The 10,975-nt window shown below is 42.2% G+C and overlaps 1 protein-coding gene across 1 annotated transcript in view; it reads left to right on the top strand.

Moving 5' to 3' along the window:
* The window catches only part of CCDC172 (coiled-coil domain containing 172), a 79,276-nt gene extending 77,367 nt beyond the window's left edge, over positions 1 to 1,909 (top strand). Inside the window, exon 8 of the mRNA XM_006880158.1 lies at positions 1,592 to 1,909. Coding sequence (XP_006880220.1) covers positions 1,592 to 1,909 — 318 coding nt within the window. The remainder of the gene's footprint in view (positions 1 to 1,591) is intronic.
* Positions 1,910 to 10,975: the final 9,066 nt, after the last annotated feature.

The following is a 10,975-nucleotide window of genomic DNA, read 5'->3' as shown; positions in this document are numbered from 1 at the left end:
TGCTATATTCAATACTCTTGTCCAGCATCATAGCTCAAAGGTATCAGTGCTCTTTCTATAATCCCTATTCATTCTCCAACTCTCTGATGCACAGCATGTAATTGCAAAGACTATAGCCTTGATCAGGCGCACCTTAGTCTCCAGCCTGACGTCATTGCTCTTCAGTTCTCTTGAGAGGTCCCTCACAGCTGACTTTCCCAACGCAATTCGTCTCTTGATTTCCCGCCTGCTGTTACCAAGAGTGATGTTACACTGGGAAAATCTGCTGTCAAGGAACTATTTAAACTGCTCAAGAGCTAGGATGTTAAAGACTAAATTTTGGGAATTTGAATCTACAAAGAAAAATTTTATATCTTTTACATCCTAAAGCAAATCCAGATTAGTTAATATAAACTTAGATTTCTTCGTTCAATCACTCACTCCTTTATATGTTAGGGCATTTGTTCAAAAATGGCGATCACTTGAAAGGCTCCTCACTTGGCACTGGGAACACAAGGATTGCGATGAGGCATTGATTTTGTTACTATCAAGGAGGAAGTCAAATAGCACATGTGACTTGTGAGAATGCAGAGCTGGAGACCAGTGTAGAGTGTCAGGGAAGCTTCTAGGAAGTAATGAAAACGTCCAGCCTGGGGGAGGGATGTGAATTCGCAGAATAGGTGATACCAGAGCTATATCTAGATGGTGGCTTGGGATTTTATCCAGGGAGGAAGAAGAAGGGAAGATCATGGCAGGAATAGCAGAGACAAGGCCCAGCGTGGAGGCACACCTGGCCTGTTGGTGCTGGCCCTCCCATGTTTAAGGGGCTGGAGAAGAAAAACACAAGAATGGAGAACTGCCATCAGCGTGAGGAAGACCATGCTTGGCATGCTGTTGAGTCTGGATCTTACCTAATAGAAAAACAGGAGAATAAGGAGATCATATCTGCGTTTTAGAAAGAAAATCAATACAAATAGGTGCTATGACAAGCTGTGTGTACTCCTGGCCTTCAAGATCACTAGTAAAGGAGGTGAGGGGTGGAGCATGAAATAAAAACTAAAAAGGATAAAAGTAATTAAAAATAGAGTGGGGATTCATAAATTGGAGAAATTTTTATGATTAAGAGGGTTCATGGAGAAAAATTCATGAAAGCGAGTATAGCATTAAATGAGGCCTAGAATTAGGAGAAAGACTCATTTGTCTATAAAAGGGTGAGGAAATGCCTTCAGAGTAGAAAACCAGCTTGAACAAATCGCTCTCAAGGTGTGAACTGTGGGCGTGTGAAGGTGCGTGGACATCATGGCTTAGAAGGCAGGCTGAGTCATGACTTCAAGGCGTCCAGCACGAGCATTCAAAGCTGTCACAACACAGCAGTGGCACTGTGTCTTTATGAGCCCAGCTGTGAAAGAGCCACTGGCTAAGATTCTCTGTCACTGTGGTGGGGTCCGGGCTGTGGCAGTAGACTGTACAGGCACGTACACGGCCACTTCTGGCTTGGACCACAAGCTGAAGATCTTTGACTTGTGAGGAACATTCCAGCCTCTCAGCGCTCAGACATTGCCCCAGGGAGCAGGGCACTTGGCCTTTTCCCAGCGGGGACTGTTGGCTGCAGGGATGGGCGATATGGTCAACCTACGGGCAGGCCAGGGCAAAGGCAGCCCACCCTCTCTGGAGCAGCCATACGTCACCCCACCGGCTCCTGGGCCATGTGCAAGGCCTTCAGTTCTGCCCCTTTGAAGATGTTTTAGGAGTGGGACACAGTGCAGGCATCACCAGCATGCTGGTTCCTGGAACTGCTGAGCCCAACTTTGATGGCCTTGAGAATAAACCCTACAGGAGCCGGAAGCAGCGCCAGTGGGAGGTGAAGATCCTGCTGAAGATACCTGCAGAGCTCATTCGTCTGCACCCACGGAACCTCGGCAGAGGTTGACGTCATTACTCCGGAGCAGGCAAAGAAGGAGTGGATAGAGAGGCTGGGCTATGACCCCAAAGCCAAGGCGCCCTTCCAACCAAAGCCAAAGCGGAAGGGCCGCAGTTCCACAGCCAGCCTGGGGAAGAGGAAGAGGAAGGTCATGGATGAAGAGCATAGGGAGAAAGTCCGGGAAAGTCTCGAAAAGCAACAGCACAAACGAGAGAAGGCAACTGTATCCACAAGAACCCGGCCCTCTGCCCTGGACAGCACTGAACCTGGCCCTCATGTGACTTGGAACAATAATCTATCCCCAAGATTATGGGCAAATGACCTTATTTCCTGGAAAAGGAGGTGGTGGCCCTCTTTTTCTGTCCCTTCCCTCCCAGGGTGGGCAACTGGATCCTGGGGAGGGTTGGTATTAAAGAGAAGGTGATTTTTTTAGGGGGGGGGAATAAAAAAGAAGACAGGCTGAGGGGAGGTCAAGGGAACCTCTGCGGTCAGTTGAAGTCGTCTGAGTTTCATTCATTAGTCATCTGAGGCAGCTGTGCTCACAGATTACTTGTTGCCATGTGCTTTCAAGTCTATTACTACTCATCGCGACCCCGTGACTGGTGCACTGAAACCCTGCCCTATTCTGTGCAGTCCTCCCTATCTCCAACATGCCCGAGCCATGCTGTAGTTACTGTGCCAGTCCGTTTGGTTTAAGGTTTCCCTCTCCTTCTCTGACCACCCCTCCAACTTTCCCAGAATGATGTCTTTGACCACTGACTGGCCCTTCCTGACAGTATTCCCAGAGTGTGTGAGATGGCCTTGTCTCTAGGGAACATCCTGGTTGCGCTTTGTCCGGGATAAATTGGTTTGTACTATGGCAGTCTATGGGATATTCAGTATCCTTTGCCAACATCCCAATTCAAAGCCATCAGTTCTTTTGTTGTTTTTATTCACTGTCCGATATTCATGCATAGGAGGTAACTGAGAAGACTGTGGCTTGACTCAGGCAAACTTTACCCTTTGCTTTTTAACCCTTAGTGAGGTCCTTGACAGCAGATTTTTCCCAATGCAATTCATTTTTTTTTTTTTCATTTCTTGACTGCTGTTAACCTGTGTGTTTATTTTGGACTCAAGTAAAAGAAAATTGCTGACAACTTCTATGTTTTTTCATCTCTTCCTGTTGTTGCTTATTGATCCAGCGATGAGAATTTTTTTTGCTTGCAGTGGTTGAAATGTAATCCATGTAGAAAACTGGAGCCTTTGATCTTTTGCTCTTACTACAGAAGACTGTGTGTACGTAACAAGTTATGGTAACATTGAGAAGAATGGAAATCCCAGAACATTTAATTGTGCTCATGTAAAACCTGTCTCTAGACCAAGAAGCAGTTGTCTGAGCAGAACAAGAGACCACTAGTAGAGAATACGCCATCCCCTTTTCCTTATGACTCAGGGTGAAGTCTCTCTCAGGGAGGAGTGATAGGGAATGGCAAAGGACACACTGACAAAGAAGATTAATGAGAACTGGCTTTGACAAGCACTGTGGCATTTGGACAAGAACAAACTGGGAGGAGGGTAGAGAGAATAGTGCAACAATGAATGAATGGAAACCCAAAATCTCTGTAAATATTTATGAAAATTAATAAAATATAATTATAGGGAAAAAAAAAGAGACCACTATATAGATTAAAATCAGGAGAGGCATGCATCAGGGTTGTATCCTTTCTCCATTCCTATTCAGCCTGTCTGCTAAACAGATAATTCAAGAAGCTGGACTATATGAGGAAGAATGTGGCCTCAGGATTGGAGGAAGACTCATCAACAACCTGAATTATGCAGATGATAAAACCTTGCTTACAGAAAGTGAAGAATACTTAACGTATTTACTGCGGAAGAGAGATAATTTAATGTGTAAGTATTGTATAAGATACATAATTGAGAAAACAGAAGCTTGGACAGCAGCAGTCTTTCAGGTGAGAGAAGTCCTGAGGGAGAGTTTCATCAGGAGGAAACAGATGAAGAAGATATCAGAAAGGACCAAGTGTGACTCATTGAATGTGGGTGGCATTAACTTTGGGAGTGTCAGAGATAATGGACACATTTCCAGGCGAGATAAACAATAGAAATTCTAGCAATAAAAACGAGGACATGAGGAAGACTCTAGAGAGAAAAAGAGATGCATAGGTCTTGGGTATTATAATTTCATGATCTGGACAAATCACCCAGATTGTGTAAGATTATCCAAAAGGCACTTGTCAGTGATGGTTGGAAGCTTTGAAAAGAGGGTGAAGAGCACTTTCTGATGAAAGAGACAAAGATTACAAGAAGGTATTGTATTGCTATGTATTGAAATATCTAGAAATCCACAGAATAAGAAGAGTATATGTATTTGAAAAATAAGGAAAGAAAAATAGAAGAGATACCAGCAATAGTGCGACTCAGCGACCCTATGTACAACAGCCCTAAACTCTGCTCTGTCCTGTGCCAACCACACTGTCTCGGACACTCCCATCCCAATTACCCCAATCACTGAATCAATCCACCTAATAGAGGACCTTTGCCTCCTGCGCTGTCCCTCCACCCTCCCAAGCATGATGTCCTTCTCCAAGGACCAGTCTCTCCTTACAACTTGTCCAAAGTATGTTAGACTGAGCCTCAGAATCCTTGCCTCCAAGGAGCCTCCTGGTTTAACCCTTTCCAGAATGAATCTGTTTGTTTTCCTAGCAGACCATGGTACTCTCAATACTCTTCTCCAGCACCACAGCTCAAAGGCATCAATTCCAACTCTCTGATGCATAACAAGTGATTGCAAAGACCATGGCCTCTATCAGACACACCTTAGTCTCCAAAGGGACACCATTGCTCTTCAGTACTTTGGAGAGGTCCCTAACAGCAGACTTTCCCATGGAAATATGCCTTTTAATTTCCTGGCTACTGGTGCCAAGAGTGTTGACTGTGGAGCCAAGCAAACTAAAGCTGTGAACAATCTCAGTCTCTTCACCATCCATCCTGATGCTGCCAATTGGCTCAGTGGTGAGAATCTTTGTCTTCTTGACATTGAGCCTCAATCCATATTGGAGGCTGCAGTCCTTGACCCTCTGCAGCAGGCGCTTCAGGTCCTACTCAGTTTCATAACAACAACAACAACAACCAGCAACAGGGCCACAGAAGCCTTGAAATAGGCCAGAAACAGGTTGCTTCTGTTACGGAAGAGACTTCCCAGTTTGCTTCCGTAAAGAGGACAGTCTAGAAACCCGTGTGGGCGGTTTTACTCTGTTGATCAGGTTGCTCTGAGTCAGAATAGACGTGAAGACACACACCAACAACATAAGGATGTGTCAAGAACCAGGAAAAGTACATTCAACCAAGAGATAGAGGAGGATCAACAATTTGAAATGGCTGTTGCAAGACACTGAAATGATTGAGGGTCAAATCATGTTCAAATCAACAAGAGGAACAAAAAACGAAGTAACAGCAAAATACTAAATTCAATGCTAGCTCAGTCGTAAAAATTGTGTATAATCTCTTAGAACTTTATCTTCCTCTTCGCAATAAAAATTGCTACACTATCAATCTCGTAGGGCAGCTGTGAGAACAAAAGAGCTAAGGAGTATGTGACATCAAGTAAGGTTCTTAATACAGGTGCCTAATAAGCCGGAGTCTCCTTACCCAACTCTCTTTACTTCATTGCTGATGTCTAGCTCACACACGCACACTTCATTTGCCATGTAACAGACAGTGGTTTAGGAAATACCTAAAAGATCTCTACTTCATTAACTGAGCTACTCCTTTGTTTCTGTCATTCCATCTTTTGACTAGGTAGTAACCAGTCTCCTTAGCTTACCTGCACTCATTTTCTTTTGCATGTTAGTAAATGTCACCTTTCTCCTTGATATAAATGTTTCTCTTCCACTCCACTAACATTTCTTCCCCTGCAACCTTACAGTTGCTTCCTAGATCACAGCTGTTATTGTTATGTGCTGTCGAGTGGCTTGCCACTCATAGCGACCCTATGTATAACAGCCCTAAATCCTGCTCTGTCCTGTGCCAGTCGCACTGCCTCCCACACACCCATCCTGATTACCCCAGTTGCTGAATCAATCCACATCATAGAGGGTCTTCCCCTCCTGCGCTGTCCCTCCACTCTCCCAAGCATGATGTCCCTCTCCAAGGACTGGTCCCTCCTTGCAACATGTCCAAAATATGTCAGACGAAGCCTCAGGACCCTTGTCTCCAAGGAGCAGCCCGATTTAACCCTCTCCAGGATGAATCTGTTTGTTTTCTTAACAGTCCATGGAAGTAGAGCTTAAAAGAGTCTTTAAGACAAACCACAATTAATTCACCTCACTCAGAGAGATGCAAAGAGGTGCTATCAAGGTGGAGGGTTTAACGTCAGGAAAAGGTGTCCGACAGGCTTCTCTTTTTCACCATATTCTTCAGTTTGTAGGGAGCACAGGGGTTTGGTGAGAAGGAGTTGTGCTGCTAACCCCAAAACACATGGTTTGGATCCATCCGCTGCTCTGTGGAAGAAAGATGGGCAATCTCTTCCAATGTGATTTACTTCCTCTGAAAACCCAGGGAGGGCCAGCTAGGAGTCAATTCTAACAACAATTCAGTCTAAATTATGAACAAGTAACCTGAGAAACGGGACTATATACAGAAGAATGTGGTAGCCAAACTACAGTAAGACTTAGCAAGAACTAAGTTTTAAGAATGTAGTTTAAGAACTAAGTGCTAAGTTTTGCTTGGAGAAAGTGAAGACTTGAAGCATTCATTTATGAAGCCCCGACTATAACCTTTAGTACACCCCAACAACAACAACAACAAAACCTGAAATCCACACAACCGAACAACAGAAAGACCATGATAAACAGAGAATATTGAAGTTGTCAAGGATTTCATTTTACTTTGATCTGCAATCAACACTCAGGGAAGCAGCAGTCAAGAAATCAAATTGTTTACTATGTTGGTCAAATCTACTACAGAGGACTTCTTTAAAGAACTAATGAGTAAAAATGTCATTTTAAATACAAAGATGTGCCTGACACAAATAACGGTAGTTTCTATAATGCCATGTGCTTGATATGCTATTGAAAGCTGGACAATGACTAAGGATGGCAGAAGAAAACATGATGCCTTTGAACTGTGGTGTTGGAGGAGAGTACTAAATATCCCATGGACTGTCGAAAAAATAAACAGATATGTCTTGGAGAAGATGCAGCCAGAGTGATCTTTGGAGACAATGATGGCGAAGCTTCGTCTCACATACTTTGGGCATGCTGCTAGGAGAGGCTATTCCTTGGAGAGGGACATGAGGCTTAGAAAGGTGGAGGGACAGTGAAGGAGAGGAAGACCTACAATCAAGTGAGTTGATTGAACAGTGACTGCAGCAATGATCTCGAGTGTGTCAGAGATTGTAATGTTAGGATAGGCCAGGGTTCAGATCTGTTGTTCATAGAGTTGCTATGAGTTGTGCTTGACTCGATGGCACCTAACAATAACAACAACATATGCTTGTAAAAGACAACAAATAAGGAGGACTGGAAAAGAATTGAATGCCTTTGAATTGTGTTGGTGAAGAACATTGAATATACCTTGTTGTTACATGCTGTCAAATTGACTGCGACTCATAGTGACCTCATGTTTAGAGCCCTAAACCCTTCTCTATCCTGGGGACAATCTCACTGTCTCTGACATACCTACCATGTCTTTTGTTTTTAAGGTTTTACAGAATTCTCATCTAAAATTTCTACTATTACTATTAGCCAACCACCTCTTAGTTCCATGCCTACATGTAGCTACAAAGGAGACTGCAATATGAATCTCTATCAGAGATAATGTGTAAAATGAAACCTAGGGTCATGCTACTAATAGAGTTGGGGTTATTAGCATTATCTGCTATATTACCTCTTGGAGCTACTGTGATGGTGAAAGGAAGTAGCCCTCATAAAGTCTTTAGCATAGGATTGACTAAAGATAGAATTTATTAAGAGTTGACTAATATAGGCTTACTACTATCTGTCTCATTACATATGAGTATACAAGGATTTCATCTTCCTTGGATCCACAATCAATACCCTTGGTACCAGAAATCAAAGGATACACTGCATTGGGAAAATCTGCTGTTGCGGACTTCTCCAGAGCGCTAAAGAGAAATAGTGTCAGTTTAGAGACTAAGGTGCATTTAATCCAAGCTATGGCCTTTTCCAGTTACTTGGTATAGGCATCTGAAAGTTGAATAGTAAATAGGATGACAGAAGAAGGATCAATGCCGCTGAGTGATGCCATGGATCGCCAAAAGAACAATGTTTCTTGGAAGAAGTGCAATCAGTGTGCCACTTAGAGGCAAAGAGGGTGAAGCTTGGTCTCACATACTTTGAGGGGCCAGTCCTTGTGGAAAAGCATCATGCTTGGAAAGGAAGAGAGTCATCAGAAGAGAGAATATCCTCCACAAGGTGAATTGACATAGTGACTGTATAATTGGCTCTATCAGTAGCCTCAGTTATATTGGAGATGATGATGGCGTAAGATTGGGCAAGATTCTGATCCATTCTTCCTACAGTAGCTTTGAGTTGGACTCAGTTCAACCATGCCAGAATAGAAAGCAAAACACGGATGTTTGGTTACACATTTATCTCAGCATAATATATGAAAGGAGGGGGGAAGAGATCACAATTTATTCTGAATGCCTGGAGTGTTGGGAACTCACCAATTGGCTTGAACACAGTAGAGAGAGAGATGCTTCGATGGTGCTGACTCATGTAAATGTGCAACAGAAAGCCAGGCATGAAATTAATCAAAAGCATTAAGAGTTTTTCAACCAGTCATTCCACTTCTTGGAATCCATCAAAAGGAAATAACACTAAACGCGGAAAACAGCCTTATGTGCAAAAATAATCTCTGCCAAACTATTTATAATACTGAAAAAAAAGGATACATTCTCTATTTTACAATAAGAGTGGTTAGACAAACAATATTATATTTGCGTGATAGGATATGAGGTACCTACTAAACTGGTATTGCAAAACACATGTTGTACTATTGAGTGATAAAATACACACTATGATATCTATGATATTGACAGAATTATGAGACTACATAGAAAAGAATTTGGATCATGACTGCTCACATCCTTGGCATTATACATTTATGTACTTTTAATAGTTTAGGATATTTTTATATAATTGTGTTTTCATGTATACATGTAAATATACTCTTTGGTAATGGTGTTTAATTTTTTAAAGGGCACTGTGAACATTTGGGGTATATGGAATTAGTCATTTAACCCAAAATGTTTTCATTTTAGTCATTTATACTGAGAGATATATAAATATCTCAAACTAAATTTAGTGTCACCATGTCCCCTAAATCTCTGGGGCCTATAAGAAGAGTACTTTGTTTTGACATATATATACCTTAACAACAACAAAATAAAAACATTGATGAGTAAAGCTTTATATGACAAAGTCAGTAAATTATCAGAACAACTGTATTTCATTTTTATTGGTCTTAATTATCTCCTTGTTTGATTGAGAATGTCTGCATATACAGTAAAATAAAGTTTCTATAATGCATATAATGTATTCTCATATATGTACATTATATATAATTTCTTTTCTTTGCTTTCAGTCCAACAAGATCACTAGATTGTTATAATCATTTTTTAACAATATGCATCTATTGACAGTAGTAACCCAAAGATTGAGAAATAATTTAACACTGAAAATTATTTCTTTTCAAAACAGTTTCCTAAAATATTAAAACTATACTTGAATAGTAAATTTTCAAGTATAATTAATTTTAAAGGAGCAAGGACCAGGTGGAGGTGCCCATATCTTTACCAACACCACAAAGGGGCACTGTCTCTGTCAACAACATCAACAGTACAAAACAAATTCCCATAAGGTCAGACATACACCCTACACTCCTGTACCTCTTTCTATTCTTCCCAACAACAATCTTACTGCTTTACTGGGTTTAAAATCTGTTGCATTAATGCACAGACCACACAGAACCTTATTAGAGAAGTCAAAAGACTATAATTCAGGATAGTAACAGAATACAGTCATTCAGGACAGCTTCTGAAATGTGCTTACAGGTATCTCAGCCTTCTGCCTCTTGGTGTTTTTTACTACCTCCTAGTCCAAGGCCCTGCCTTTAATTGTTTTTGGTGAAACATTCTTCTAGGTTGTGTAATCCTGGTATGTCCATTTGCTATACAGAGGTAACTCGTGGTTGCTGGGAAGCTGAACACTGTGACACTGATGAGTCAAATGTGATCATGGTTACCAGTGATGAACAGTGTTTAGTGAAGCTCCCCGATTAAAACAAGCTTGAAAGCAGGAGTGGCATCCACTTCCACAATAGCTTGCCTCTGAAAACCCTATGAACCTGGAGAAAAGACGAAAGTTATACAGGAGATGTCCAGGACTTTTGTTCATAGGGTCACTATGAGTCACCTGCGACTTGACAGCACTTAACACCAACAACAACAGCAGAGAGAGAGAGAGAGAGAGAACGCACGAGAGAGAGCACAAGCAGTTGGCCCTAATGGACAGAAAGCCATGCTCTCGAACCAAAGGTGGGTGACTCTACTTCGTGGCCCTCAGGCCTGCCTATAGTTGTTTTTGCTGAAACATTCTTCTAGGTTGTGTAACCCTGGTGTGTCCACTTGCTGTACAGAGGTAACTTGTGTTGCTGTGAAGCAGAACACTGTGACACTGATGATTCAAATGTGAGAATGGTTACCAATGATGGACAATGTTTGGTGAAGCTCCCCAATTAAAACAAGCTTAGAAGCAGGAGTGGCATCTACTTCCACAATAGCTCACCTCTGGAAACCCTGTGAACCTAGAGAAAGAACGAAAGTTATACAGGAGGTGTCTAGGACTTTTGTGCATAGGGTTGCTATGAGTTGCCTGCAACTCGATGGCATTTAACAACAAGAAGTCCAAGCTCTGGTGGCCTAGTGGCAAGAAGCTGCACTGCAATCCCAAAGGCACATGGTTAGAGACCACCAGCTGCTCTGTGTGAGAAGGATGGGCCGTCTCCTCCTGTGTGATTAACTGCCCTCTGAAAACCCACTGGAGGATAAGC

The sequence above is a fragment of the Elephantulus edwardii genome, unplaced genomic scaffold, assembly GCF_000299155.1.
Source record: "Elephantulus edwardii isolate Elephantulus edwardi_28Jun2011 unplaced genomic scaffold, EleEdw1.0 scaffold00006, whole genome shotgun sequence".
Lineage (NCBI taxonomy): Eukaryota > Metazoa > Chordata > Mammalia > Macroscelidea > Macroscelididae > Elephantulus > Elephantulus edwardii.
Note: the sequence above shows the minus strand (reverse complement) of the source record. Positions and strands in the feature narration are given on the sequence as shown.